We start from the raw sequence: 15029 nt of genomic DNA on the forward strand, positions 1-15029 counted from the left end.
ACTCTGTGGTGCAGCACTCAGAAAAATTGTTTCAAATGTTTGTTGTCAATGGTGACATGAGGCAAAAGCATTTAATTAGTAAAACTGTCATGTGTGTTCTTAAAAAAGTTTGTGAACTATTCATTCCCTAAACTTGACCATGACTTCTACAATGAATGCAGAATTGAAGATTTGCATGAGACACAGCTTGTACGTAAGATTGCTTCCAGGTACATCCAGATGCGGCTGAAAACATATGGGAAAAGCTTTTTACTTGAGAAAATAGGTCACAATACAACTAGTGTAACACAAAAACTCCGTAAGATTATTTTATTCAGTAATGTGTAGTGTTGTGCCTGTAACATTGCAGCAGTGGTTAAAAATGTATGGAAATGAATGGAAATGACAAAAATAAATTTCGTGTTTCAATGTGTTTTTGTGTTCGCATTTCAATACCCTTGCTCATGCTTAATGTTTACAGTATTCATCATTTTACAAATGATAAAAAAGTACATAGATATATGAAAGTGTTCCTTGGAACATTAGAATCAGGGTAACTTTTAACTAATCATAATATCTTTGTACCAATTGCTATTCTTGTTTCAAATGGCTGGTGTTCCAACTGTTTGTATTATTTTGTACCAAATGTAACGTTTTTATTAGCTCTGTGATTCATTCAAATGTCTTTCCACCTCCCTAAAAGCTCTTAGGTTTGTGATTTTTCTTTAATTGCTTTGACTATGAAGTTAGCTCCTGACAGTGATTTAAGCTGAACAAAGTCAGGTTGATACAAATATCTTGATGTTTCAAAGTAAATCTGGAAACTGAACCAACACTGTTTTTACTTCTTATTAACACCTGATTTCCTTTTGTTGGGATGTAAATTTATTCAGGACATTAGATATGGGAAATTACTATGTTTTTTGAGACTAAAGTTACCTAGAATAACTGAGTAATTTTGTACCAGTATTAAAATTGAAATTTTACTCCAAGAGAGCGTCTCTAGAACATATTTCCTCATTGCCAAGCACACCTTAGCAATACAGGTGAAATTTTGGTGTCTGTTGTGATGTAGATTGTGTGTGCAGTGCTTTCAAAAAGACGGAAAAAAGTGGTGCAAAGTTACCCAGATTGACTGAACTGTTTATGTATGTTAGTTCTCAATTAAATATGCACTTTAAACTAACTGATTTCATCGCAATTTCCAAGTTGGTACATGTGAATTAGTTCAGTAAAAGAAGAGAACAATTTTGGTGTTAGTGTCACACGTAATTTTGGTTGTTTCATATGGTGCCTGACAATAATTAGCATACTGTTGTAGATATCCAAATTCACGTTTAAATAAACCCCATTACGTTTTTTGCCGACGCCAAAGATGATGTCGCCACTGATAAGTGCATTACATATGTGAATAAAACTGTTCCTTACGCCTGGGAAAAATATTGTTTCGCTTTTAGGTACTTAATATTTACGATATTACAGTAGACTTTAGTGTTCATGAGCGTAAAACGAAATTGGTATTTCTTTGTTTTAATGCTAATATAGTTAGTTTTATTATCGTCAAGAATTTAGATACTTCCAAACGAAAATGACTGCCGCCTTTCTAACTAAGATGTAGATACTTCCAAACGAAAACGACTGCCGCCTTTCTAACTAAAATATCACATACAGTTCCTTACCTACTGCAATATGGCGGCGCTAACAGACGACGGCACGCTGTGACAGCCGAAGTTCGCCATCATGTTAGTATAGAGATCACTGGCTCAGAGTCATTTGGCTGCCTGCTGCTGCGTGTCATGACATGGTTCTCAAATGAGGTAGGGCTGGTCATTATTGTTTGGTGAATTAAAGCATTGTCACAGTTGTCACACGGTTACGAGTCAGTCCATAAAAATTAGCTGTACCTGAGGAGATAAATTTATAATCCACAGTGCTCATGGACTGTAATCTAGCACCAGTGTTGCATCGATCAATATTTGGAGACATCTCTGGCGATCATCATAAATAAACTGAAGCAAGTGTTGTTGCAGCATTCGTACGAGGCACTGGATAAACAATATCTTCACCATGTTGCATTTTTGGTAGCCAGGGGTGACAAAATAACATCAGCATGCTCATCATGGTGGCACAGTAATGTGGCAAACATGGAGCTGTCCTCTTCCGGTATTGTAAAACATACATCATTTTTCGCTTCCAGATATCTAACTTCGCTAATGGAAGAACACTCAATGGAAAAAATATCCAAGCCGTCGTGAAATATTTGAAATTTGTCACAAATACAAAGCAAAATGGTAAAGATTGAGAAGATACAAAAACACAATAGTCACTACTGTAGGATGTGTAAGTGCGGCGAAAATTTGTTAAGGTCCGATGTTAGCAGACGACGACACCGTCAAAACTTTCTTCCCGAGAAACCTTGACTGACATGACATGATGTGACATTCCGTTGACGACCAGTGTGACTGCTACCATTTGAAGTGCACTGCGGAATGTATAGGCGTGGCTTGACGTGACAGAGCGTGCAAATTGGTTTTTAAGCAGCTGTTGCTTTTATTTGTCCGGTAGAAAGTCTACCGCAGTGTGGGATACGGTGCTGTCAACGCGGAGACTTACTACGTATATTGGTGCCGCCGATAGTCCGAAGCCCTCCGCATATGCCGCGGCTAGACACTTCACCGAACAGACTGCAAAGCAACACATAAAGAGATCACTGTTCGATCATCGCAAAGACATATATCGGTCCGTTCGACAGTCGATTCGATGCCAATTGAGTCTATGTGATAGTGCTTGGAGTGTGTGCGCGCTTGTTGGTGTTTATATTTCATTGTGTGAAATTCTGTAGTTCTTGTGTTTGTTGATTATGGCGGGAGTGCCGAGGCACATGCCGAAAGATGCTCAAGTAATTTTGGCAATAATGAAAGACATGGGAATCCAGGACTATGATCAACGAGTTCTGACACAACTTCTCGAATTCACGTATCGTAAGCATATTGATAAACTGATGTCAATAAATTATTTGTTGTGTAAGAAGGTGACAGTTTGGTTGTGAGCTGGTGAAGCAAACGAATCTGGTACAAAAAAAAAAGTTTTTGGTGATAGATCTGTAGGTTTGGCCGTTTGAGGAAGTCAATAGCATAACGTTATAGTCGTCGTATTGTTTACAGCGTTTCTCGCATGTTTCGTGTCATTGCTCAAAGCCGGACAGCCCCCTCTATCTGGGCTACTCTCAGCAGAAGAATGATTAAGTGACATTGTACTTCCTTCCAGTTAGTTGCATATCTTGAAGAGCTTCATTCTGTCTCTCTGAGGTTACGCAACTGATCTCTTAGAAGCTAGATTTGTTTTACACAGTTCGTAATTTATTTTAGTAGTTCTGTGACCTAATGCACTAGAGATCCTGTACAATATTGTCGCATCGAATTGATCACAGCGACTATTTGTTAATATTATTCGGAATCATTTCTAGGTGTTATTGCCTGGAATGACATAACTGGATTACAGTATAATAAGAAAATAACATTAGTAAAAGCGGAATTTACGTTAAACTGTTATGAAGATATATCCTCTGCTCCAGTGCTTCATCGTATTGGAAAATTTATAATCTAGTTTCAAAGACGGTAGTAAATTGCGAAATTATCATCTGTGCATTCTACACGAGATAAATAGTCGTTTTTGGCCATAGGAGAGAGAGTACTTTGTTCAAGCAACCAAGCTTTGTGTTGAATAGGCTAGTAGCTCTGACTTCCTCTGCCCTGGTCCTTGGGAATAGTGTTTTAAACAGTGTGTAGAGAGTTTTACAGTTCTTAGTAGTGCTGTTCAAGTAAGGAAAAAACTTCCAAGTGTGTGCTGCCTTTTGGGGGACAAATTCAAGACCGCGTAAATGTGTTTGCCGATACATATTTTTCCCATTAATTTCTTTAGTATCACCTGGTAGCTTTGGGACATTTGTTGACTTTCTCCAGATGATTGTGTCATAACAAATTACCAATTTGCAGTAACAGTGGTAATGAATTTTCCTTTTCTTGTTCGTGTTCCTGGCACGTGTCAAACACATCGTAAATACTAAGCTGTTTAATTTATTTGTTAAGTAGGCCTAGGCTATAGGGATCTTACAGCTTAATCTTTTTGTCAGGCTTTTAGGTTAACAACTGTAAATCTTTTATTTACCTTAAGGTTACATTCAAAATAAGTTTTGTGTATGACTAATCAGTCATAGCTACTAATTGTCGCAATTTATATGATGTATTTTATATGCAAGAAAACTTAAAAGGATATTCTAATCAGAGTTACGACAGCCGGTATGGCAGATTAATGGATCTCTCCATTCTGTTTGTTTAGTTTCATGTTGTAACATTTGGGTTTTTAGGTTTAGTCCAGTTTGATGCAACCAAAATTCAAGCTTTTCTTCATTGCGGTATTTTTGTCACACTACAATTTTCTAGGCAACTTATTTTGAATTAGAATTAATCTTCAATGTGCAAATAAGGCTAAATGAACATAAATAATGTCGGTAAGTCATTTACATAGAAACATGAAAGAGAGGGGCACTCTATTGACCCTGTGGGATTACTGTGTAAATTTTTTTTTCCTTCAGAGGCATGATTGCTTGACTTTAATGTTACAATTTTCCTTCCCTTCTGTTACAAATGAGCTGAACCACTCTCAATTATCATATACATCCTTATTTTTTTATGTAAGTAATGAGTGATTTACCAAGTCAGATGTATTTGTCAGATTACGGAATAGTCATGTGACCTTTGTAGCGATATCGGCTAAAATGGTATGGCCTGCCCAGGCGCAGATGTTGGCAGCACCTATGCGTGTATGGTTAAGAACAAATGTGTTATTATTTTCGACACTAAAAACTGATCACAAAAAAATAGACAATAAACTTGGATTTTTCTGATGGCCTTTTGTAAAGTTTTACCTCAATATCTAATGTGCATGTTTGATACCATGGGAATTATTGTGTCCCATGACTTTGACGTAATCCAGGACAGAAAGAAGGTCAGCATTGGTCATAATGTCCTCTCTCTCTCTCTCTCTCTCTCTCTCTCTCTCTCTCTCTCTCTCTAGATTTCAACAGAAAGAAATTGCCGCTATCATCACAGCATCATTATAACCAGTCATGTAAACTAAACATAATTATGGGTCATTCCATATCAAATCACCCAATAAAAAATAAATTTTACACCCACCTCCTTAGATTTTCATGGAATTTGGCTCAAATGGTTCTAATACCATCCTGACAACACCTGCAAATTATTTTTGCTGTATCTCTTATAGTTTTTTTTGTTTATAAATTTTTTAAGTTTTTATGTTTTGCACTTTCTGAACCTTCGGAAATGGTAAATTTAATTTGTATTCAAAACTTTAAAATTGCTTATCTTAAAAATTCTTTTAGATAACATCATGAATTTTTGCAGCAAGTTTATTTATTATACATATTTGAAGATAAAAATTATACTATTAAAATATATTAATATTTTCTATGAAAAAAATATATATGTAAATAATTATACACAACTGCAACCAGTCACTTTTTTCAATAATAATGCTTTATTACATGAACTGGTTTTCGAAACTATATATAACAAGCAGACATTGTGTCTGTGTATATGCGGATGGATATGTGTGTGTGTGTGTGTGTGTGTGTGTGTGTGTGTGTGTGCGCGAGTGTATACCTGTCCTTTTTTCCCCCTAAGGTAAGTCTTTCCGCTCCCGGGATTGGAGTGACTCCTTGCCCTCTCCCTTGGAACCCGAATCCTTTTGTCTTTCCCTCTCCTTCCCTCTTTCCAGGCGGGGCGGCCGTTGGTTGCGAGGGCTGGAATTTTGTGTGTGTGTTTGTGTTTGTTTGTGTGTCTATCGACCTGCCAGCGCTTTTGTTTGGTGGGTCTCATCATCTTTCTTATATATGTGTGTGTGGATGGATATGTGTGTGTGTGTGTGCGAGTGTGTACCCGTCCTTTTTTCCCCCTAAGGTAAGTCTTTCCGCTCCCGGGACTGGAATGACTCCTTACCCTCTCCCTTAAAACCCACATCCTTTCGTCTTTCCCTCTCCTTCCCTCTTTCCTGATGAGGCAACAGTTTGTTGCGAAAGCTTGAATTTTGTGTGTATGTTTTTGTTCGTTTGTGTGTCTGTCGACCTGCCAGCACTTTCATTTGGTAAGTCACATCATTGGTGGGTCGATGGACGCACGGGCATGCACGCAGGGTTCTAGCTTTCGCGGCTAACGGTTGCCTCGTCGGGGGGGAGGGGGGGGGGACAGGAGGATTTGGGTTTTTGGGGGAGAGGGTGGGGGAGTCGTTCCAGTCCCGGGATTGGAATGACTCCTTACCCTCTCCCTTAAAACCCAAATCCTTTTGTCTTTCCCTCTCCTTCCCTCTTTCCTGACGAGGCAACCGTTGGTTGCGAAAGCTAGAATTTTGTGTGTATGTTTGTGTTTGTTTGTGTGTCTATCGACCTGCCAGCACTTTTGTTTGGTAAGTCTCATCATCTTTCTTTTTAGATATATTTTTCCCACGTGGAATGTTTCCCTCTATATATGTGTGTGTGTAGGCCTATTTTTTTTAACAGATGTTTTGTTTTATAAGAATTGCAATATCTAGAGTCTCAGACCTGATAGAATGCTCAAATTTGTTTTAATTTACTCTTAAACATATAGGCTACTTGATAAAACAAAAATATTGATGGCTTTTTAACACGTTTATTAATTATAGTAGATTACATTAGAATTATGTACAAAGATAGTGTACTTATGACACTTATGTATAACCAAACTGATTGCTTGAAACATTGAATTTTTTGAGTAATTTTGTCTTTTTAATAAACATTAATACTGATTCAAACTGTTTTTCTACTTCATCCAAGTGCTTTCAGTTCTTTTGATACAGTCTTCTTTGAAGTAATACATTCTTCCAGTGCCGCTTGATTGAGGTGCGTCTACTACACAGACTATGTGCTCCAAAGGCACTATGCAAGAATCTTCTCTTTCTGGCCAATAAAATGATGCAGCTGGTCCTGAAGGATGTAGAAATAGAATTTCTGCATCTTCTTCATCATTGAATATTGTTTTTACCAGTCCAAAGTACCAGTTACCATCATAATTTGCAAGCCACATAGCTATTTATGGATGGTTCAACACAAACCCAATCAGAAGAAGAATGGAAAGAAAAGACTAAGGAGGGTTTTACACTATCTGTAGGCCTTCTAATTTCAAGGTTGTGTTGTTGGAAGTGGTTTGAAGTTATGAAAACTTCTTGTTCCCGGAATGGTTCGGGTTGCTGAAATATGTTTTTCTAGTTTTAACCTTAGCAAATCAGCTTCTTTTTTGTCAATAAAGTGAAAATGAATGTTTTCAATGTTTTTTTCACAAACCTTGTACACATCGATTGCTGTCATTATTTGTTCTTCGTCTGAAAGCTGTAGACTGGCTTTCCTTAAAATTATTTTAATAGTTCCTCCTAGGCCATCACAAATTGACTTCCCATGACTTGTTGCAAAAAAAGAGCGTTGGGCCTTCAAATTAAAGTCTCTCAAGTGTTCAGTCAAATTTTTAAAACTGTTTCTATTTTTGTACTGCCCAGCACAACCATCTGTAAAGTAGTGAACTGAGTCAATGTCAGTATGATGTAATGACAGCCACTTTGTCATTTCTTTTTGTACAAAGTTAACAAAACCAGTGTCATGTTCTTGGTCATCACTAATAAAACAGTGGTTGGAAACAAAAACATTGTTTTCCTCATTTCTGAGAAAAACTCCAACTGGGTGTAGAGTACAACCACCTATATTCCAGTGGTAACTTTGGATCTCATTTTGTATAACAAAGGAATAATTTTCACTGAAATCCATCACAATAATTGCTGTTTTGGGTGGTGGGTCTTCTTTCAATCTTTTAAAGGCTGCTGATTGGGATTTTGCTATAAACGAGTGCGGGGTGAGCTTTTCCAATGACCTAACAAATAAAGAAATTTAGTCTTCAACACTGATAGACTGTTTGATCATTTCTGCCCTGTCTGTGTTAACCCACTGACTGATTACAATGTCTTCTTCTAAATCATAATCTTCACTTAGTTTTTCAGTTAAGTACTCAGTTAGTGCAGTATTTGCAGGACAGCTGTCGATGATGTAGCATGCAGTTTTGGTTTTCCGTGTTGCACACAAGCATCTTAATTAGGTCTTTATAGGATTCTTCAATTTTCACAGCATCCAGTAATAGTTTAACATTCTGGTGGATACTGCATACACATACAGTGTGTGTGCCTGCAGCACCAGCAAGGATACACCATTTAGGTCTCAAGAAACAAAATTTTGAAAATCCTACTTCTACCTTGGGATTCTCCCATTTGAAAGGATAATAAGGTTCTCTCAAGTTACACAAAATGAGTCTTTTTTGCATGTACACATTTTTTTGAACACTTACTTTGTCTTTTGTTCCAGGTAGCACTCTGGAACTTTCATCCTTTTCATAAAAATCTGTTACAAGTCTTACTGTATTTTCAGAAAGAGTTTTACCTTTTTTTAGACCAGGAGTTTCCAAAATACCCTTTTCATATTTTAGCTTTCTAGCTTGTTGCACCACGTACTCACTTACATTAAATTCTTTCATCACTTTATTTCGACTCCAAGAATCTGGAGCCAAGGTCAGAATCTGGATTTTTCTAGACCTCCCAACAGATGAAATATTCTCTTTCATAAGAGAAATCACTACATCAAAATCCTTTGCTTTCTCAACCACACTTTTATCTTCTTCGTCATCATCAGAACTTGGTGCATCATATTTTAATGCTTTTGAAACCACCTTTTTTGCAGTCTTTTCAATACTGCTAACCTTCCTTTTAAAATAAGACCCTTTACTTTGTTCTGACAAGCCATGAAGCTTTATCGGTGTTAAACCTAAATTATCAAGAGCAATGTTTGTTTGTACGAGGGATTCATTTCTGGATTCCAATGATTCTAATTCAACCATGGCTTCATCATCTGTTTCACTTTCATTGACTTCAACTCTTAATTTTTCCTCACAAAAGTTACGGCATGTTGAGCAAAGCTTTTGTCCAGGTTTTATGCTAATATTTTCTGTCAGTAATTGTTTAGAAAGATCCAAGCCTACACTTCTCAACGATTTTTTGATGGGCTCTTTATGTTTTTTTTTTTTAGTGGTTCTACACATGTTGTTTGATACTTTTCAAAAACATTTAAAAAGTAGTAGCTGTGGTGAGAACATATATTCTTAAATTCACACAGATTAATTCCAGATCATAAGTGGATCAAATCTTTTTCTTCCTCACTCAATTCAGATACCGGTTGTAACTTTTTTGAAGGTGTGTAGATTGTTTGGAAACAGTCAGATTTTTTAAATAACCCTACGCTACGGGTTTGAATATCTGACATACTGATTTCACTTTTGGTCTGATTACTGTTCTGGTTACTTTTATAGGATATTGGAAAAGAATCTCTGTAAACTAAGTAACAGTACTTACTGAAAGTTCGAATAAACTTAATAAAATACTATCCAAGCACTATTTAACACTGTAATAATTTTTTACTTCAAAACACAGGAGTAACAAAACAAAATCCAAGCGTACATTGTTACTCCAAGAAGACAAAAACTTATTTTCGGTGTCTAAGTCACTTGGTACTTTTTATTTTTAAAATATAATTAATATTATTTTAAAAATTAGATAACTATTAAACAGGTTTAAAAGCCAACAATTTTTCTTTTATCTAATAGCCTATACAATTAAGAGTATTTTAAAACAAATTTGAGCTTTCTATCAGGTCTGAGACTCTAGATATTGCAGTTTTTGTAAAACTAAACATCCGTTAGCTAAAAAATTTAAAACAAAACTTGTAAATTTTTTTTTACATTTGGAAGATTTTAATATATCTTTATGGTAATTTTTTTAACATTTAGATATAATACACAAACTTATTCCAAAATTTCATACTGATATCTTGAGTATTCTTTAATATACAAATTTTTTTAGTTGTGAGGTCAGTATGTTACGATTTCTGACTGCTGAAACAACGCCAAATCTGAAAACTTGAAAAATTTATAAAAATAACTATAAGAGATAGAGCAAAAAAAATTTACAAGTGTTTTCAGGATGATAAAAGAAGTAATTGTACCAAGTTTCATCAAAATCTGACTTGGTTGGTGTCAAGGCCTGGGTGACTTGACATGGAATGACCCTTATAACAACAGATTCCGATCTAACTAATCAATGAGTTTACATATTTGAGTTAGATTAGAATGTGTCATTATAATTGCATTCAGTCTACATGACTGCTTATAATGCACTGATGATAGCTGTGCTGTCAGTTAAAATCTAGATCTGCAATGCAATAAAAAAGAAGGATGCTGTTATCATCAATGCTGGCCTTCTTTCTGTTCTAATGTGCAGTGTATTCTAAACCACCTAATGGCATTTACAGTGCTTTCTTGAGGTTAGCATTCGATTCTGCATTACTAATTCGAAACCAATTTTGTCACCTTTCAAAATATCCTAGACCATGGGCTACGCGACATACCAGTATGTCACATCTAGGATCTCATATTTGCATGCATTGGCTTTGCCAACTCGCAACCAAACTGTCACCTTCCAACCTAACCAGGCCTTGGGGTGTGCTATAGATCAGTCTGTCAGTACAACTTCCTTTCTAAAAACTAATACAGACACAAAAGAAACATTGTTAATGTGTGCTCTTTCTGTCTGTTAAATATTTTAATTTTTTTATGTGTGATTGCCCTATATTTGAGAAGTTCAAAACAGTTTTTAAAATAATTTATCTTGCATCTTTACTGGTGTGTGACGATTTTTCAGTCTGGAGAAATTAGTGAAAATTTGAATATCTTTGCGCTGGGTTATGTTACAATATTGCAATTGACATAATTGTTTTTAGAAAAGTGTCCTCTACAACATTGTCTATTACACAAAATACCCTAAATTCAAAAATAACTAGTCAAAATTACCTCCAAAGTTTGGCATCCACATTTTCAAAAATCCACTTTTTAGGCCCAAAAATATCAAACAAGGAGTGATTTATGAGAGTCTATTTTTTTCCCATTGTTAGTTATCATACACTACTAGCTTCATATAGAGCAAGAACACTTACAAATGTTTCCTTAATTTTTTATGAATTTTTGAAATTAGAAAATTTTCATTTTTTGTAAAGTTTGGGGTTAGTTATCTCAGTTGGGACTGAATATAAAAATATGATTTTTTTCACAGTTTGTACACACATATGATAGCAACGTACTTTATAAATTTCAACATTAGTGTCTGACTGTGAACAAAGATATGAATTTTTGAAATGAGGAAATAATTCACTTTAGGCCTACTCTACAACTGATCTTATGACTGTTGCCAATCCATGTGTGATATTGTGGGATATAATCAATTGTTATTGAAGTAAGGTACTGATTTATATACAAAAAGTGGAAACATCACTGCAATTAACATTTATATTATTATGACATACTTAAAATAAATATTTTCAATTAACATCCTTCGAGATGTGACTGTTCCTAAACCTGGTGGTGAATGTTTAGAACACTTATTTCTTCAGACAGCTTCTGTGATACAGAAAAGACCTGACAGTTCCTGTGGTAAGTTCAAGCACTGAAAGTTTCCTTAAAACATTTTTCATTGGTATCCAAGCTTTTGTCACTAGTAGATTTCTTAAATGACGTTCTTGGGCCAGCAGGGTGGTAAAAATGCACAAAAACATCATTGTTTTCCACTTATTCTTCCAACCTCTGCAAGCCACCAGTGTCCATCATACACACATGCCACTATGTCATGACGACGAGCTCCCACAGAGACTCCCTCTGCGGGTCCGGAGGTTAGAATAGGCCTGAGGTATTCCTGCCTGTCGTACGAGGCAACTACAAGGAGTTTCACACGTTTTGGCCTTTATGTGACTGTCCCCTGTAGGGTTTGACCTCCATTCTTCAAAATTTTCCCGAAGAGCGAGCCAATAGGGAAAGGGGGCCTTAAAAGGTGCATCGTGTCCATCGTGCATTTAGCCCACTTTCTCATCGTCGCATTGCTGTCCTGCCCATTCTCCATCTCTTGGGCGAGGACACCATCCTGGGTATGTTTTCGCGCATGGACTGTGCAGTGTCGATTTCTGCGTCGATGATGACCATGGCCTTCTTTGCACCTGATATCCAGCACAGTAGCCAGTCCGTTGTGGTGGGGCCGCCATGTACCCTGTTGGTTGTAGCCCCCTGACCACACATGGATAACTCTGCTGATGCCTGCGACGTTAACTCCCCACATACGCCAGGGGGTAGATGCCCATCCCCCTGGGGCATCAGGACTCCCAGCAAGGGCCATCCTGCCAGGTGGCCCATGCTGCGACTGGGTGGTGCCCGTGGGCAGGGCCCCTGGTTGGAGTGGGTGGCATCAGGGCGGATGATGTGCAATGAAGTGTAGTCCATCATCTCTTGCTGGTGGTGAAACACCAGCAGCCTCTAAGCGATCACGAGCTCAATTCAGTGCACAGAAGTATGACCCCAAGGCTAAGGATGGCAGCAGATCTTATTCGCCCCAGTACCTTGTATGTTCGAGAGCTAATGGGGAATCTTTCATGACGATGAAGCCTCAGTTTTTGGTTGAGCATTTAGAGATCAAGTTCTGGGAGGTGGAGGGCTTGTCAAAAACGAGATCTGGGTCAGTCTTGATCAAAACAGCATCGTCTGCCCAGTCACGGGAGTTACTCGCTTGTGACAAGTTGGGGAATGTTTCTATAACCATCATGCCCCATAAGAGCTTTTGCATTCTGACGATGAGCTGTGGGTCAATTTTGAGCGGCGAGGTGTACATTTCGTCTGGCGAGTCCACCAGGGCCTGAAGGATTATCAGGTTGCCAACGGTGCCTTCATTTTGGCCTTTGAGGGTGATACATTGCCTGAGAAGGTCAAGGTGATGGTCTACCGGTGTGATGTAAAGCCCTATATCCCTCCCCCGATTCGGTGCTTTAAATGCTGGAAGTTCGGCCTAATGTCTTCCTGCTGTACTTCCAGTGTCACATGCCGAGATTGCGGACGCCCATCACATCCAAATACTCCATGTTCCCCGCCTCCCATCTGTGTCAACTGTGGAGAGGACCATTCGCTTTGCTCGCCTGACAGCAGGATTCTCCAGAAAGAAAGGAAAATCGTGGAGTACAAGACCCTGGACAGTCTGACTTACACTGAGGCTAAGAGAAAATTTGAACCCCTGCATCCTGTGCGTATGACATCATCTTACACCGCTGCTACAACTGTTCTGGCACCATCAGCTCCACCAACGCAGGTCACCTCCCAGAGCTGGAAGACTGAAGACTAGCCCTGCAGCACCTACTTCGGGAGAAGTTTTTATCCAAAACTTCCTGTCACTCCGTACTTTCCGTGTCCAAGTTGGTGACTCCCATAGTTACATCCATATCCAGGAGAAGGGAGTCCCGCAGGGCTATAGATTGAGTGTGTGTCTATTTTTAGTGGCCATTAATGGTCTAGCAGCAGCAGTCGGGCCCTCCATCTCCCCTTCTCTGTATGCTGACGACTTCTGCATTTTGTACTGCTGCTCCAGTACTGTTGTTGTTGAACGGCGCCTCCAGGGAGCCATCCACAGGGCGCAGTCATGGGCTGCTATAGCCCACGGCTTCCAGTTCTCAGCCGCAAAGTCATGTGTCATGCACTTCTGTCGGTGTCGTAGTGTTCATCCGGAACCCGCACTTTACCATAATGACAATCCACTCACTGTAGTGGAGACATATCAATTCTTAGGACTGGTTTTCAATACTCGATTGACTTGGCTCCCTCATCTTCGTCAGCTTAAGCAGAAATGCTGGCAGCACCTCAATGCCCTCCGTTGCCTGAGCAACACCAATTGGGGTGCAGATCGCTGCACACTGCTGCACCTGTACAGAGCCATTGTCCAACCTTGAATTGACTATGAGAGTGTGGTTTATGGTTCGGCAGCACTTTCAGCATTGCATTTACTCAACCGTGTGCACTACTATGGGGTTCGATTGGTGTCGGGAGCTTTTAGGATGAGCCAGGTGACCAGCGTACTGGTGGAGGCTAGTGTCCCTCCACTACAGATCAAATGTGCACAACTGCTCGCCAGTTACGCAGCACACATTCATAGTTCCCCTGCGCATCCGAATAACCATCTGCTTTTCCTGCCCGTGGCAGTCCATCTTCCGCATCGGTGGCCCAGGTCGGGGCTAACGATTGCGGTTCGTGTGCGGTACCTTCTCTCCGAACTGGAGTCCTTCCCTTTACCACCTCTGCTGACGGCACGTTCACGTACGCCTCCATGGTGTACACCTCGGCCGCAGCTTCGTCTGGACCTTTTGCATGGCCCCAAGGACTCTGTTAACCCTGCCGCTCTCCGCTGTCAATTTTAAATTTTACCAGCTTTATGGAAGTATTGCACATTTCTCACTTATTCAGCCAGGTGGCATTGCCCAAAAGGCAAGCCAACTTCTTACCATCTTCAGGCATTTCTGAAGTCTGTGATCTCTGATGGATGCTGACACTGTATAGTCTTTACCCCTCCTCCCAGAGTTTCTGTCTCTGTGCCTCTGAGAGGTCTGTGCCCGGTGGTGTGGAAGTGTGGCGCTCCGTGACATGGTCGCGGCCACGTGCAGATCTTGGTCACCGTGGTGACAATGCGTCTTCTTCAGATGTCCTGACAGGAGCAGATTTCTTTGTAGACTGTCAGTGCGATTTGATCATACTCAAGGCTGGATCCCAGGCCTTGCTTAACTGAAAACTGCTGTCCTTATTTATTAGGCTCGTTATGCAACCAGATCTCCACTGCCTATTTGAGAATACAATCCCAGAAGATATTTTATTTCTTCAACACCTTTATGCCATTGTAGTTCATGTCATGTCCGTGGGAGATGAAATGCTCTGCCAAGGCAGACCATGTTGGCTGTGTGTGTGACATGTTCAGTGCATTTCTCCAGCACACCTTCCCAGATAAGAAGACCGTGCAGAAACTTCATCCACAAGCAGTTGCTCCTCCTAGACTTTACAGACTACTTTAAGTCC

At 39.2% G+C, this 15029-nt stretch overlaps 1 protein-coding gene across 1 annotated transcript in view; it reads left to right on the forward strand.

Annotated features, from left to right (window-relative positions):
* The first annotated feature begins 2731 nt into the window (after window positions 1-2731).
* LOC126161357 (transcription initiation factor TFIID subunit 9) overlaps window positions 2732-15029 on the forward strand; it is a 58341-nt gene continuing 46043 nt past the window's right edge. Inside the window, exon 1 of the mRNA XM_049917126.1 lies at window positions 2732-2960. Within this exon, the coding sequence (XP_049773083.1) occupies window positions 2840-2960 (121 nt within the window). The 5' untranslated portion in view covers window positions 2732-2839. The remainder of the gene's footprint in view (window positions 2961-15029) is intronic.

This window comes from Schistocerca cancellata, chromosome 2 (genome assembly GCF_023864275.1).
Source record: "Schistocerca cancellata isolate TAMUIC-IGC-003103 chromosome 2, iqSchCanc2.1, whole genome shotgun sequence".
NCBI classification, from domain to species: Eukaryota; Metazoa; Arthropoda; class Insecta; order Orthoptera; family Acrididae; genus Schistocerca; species Schistocerca cancellata.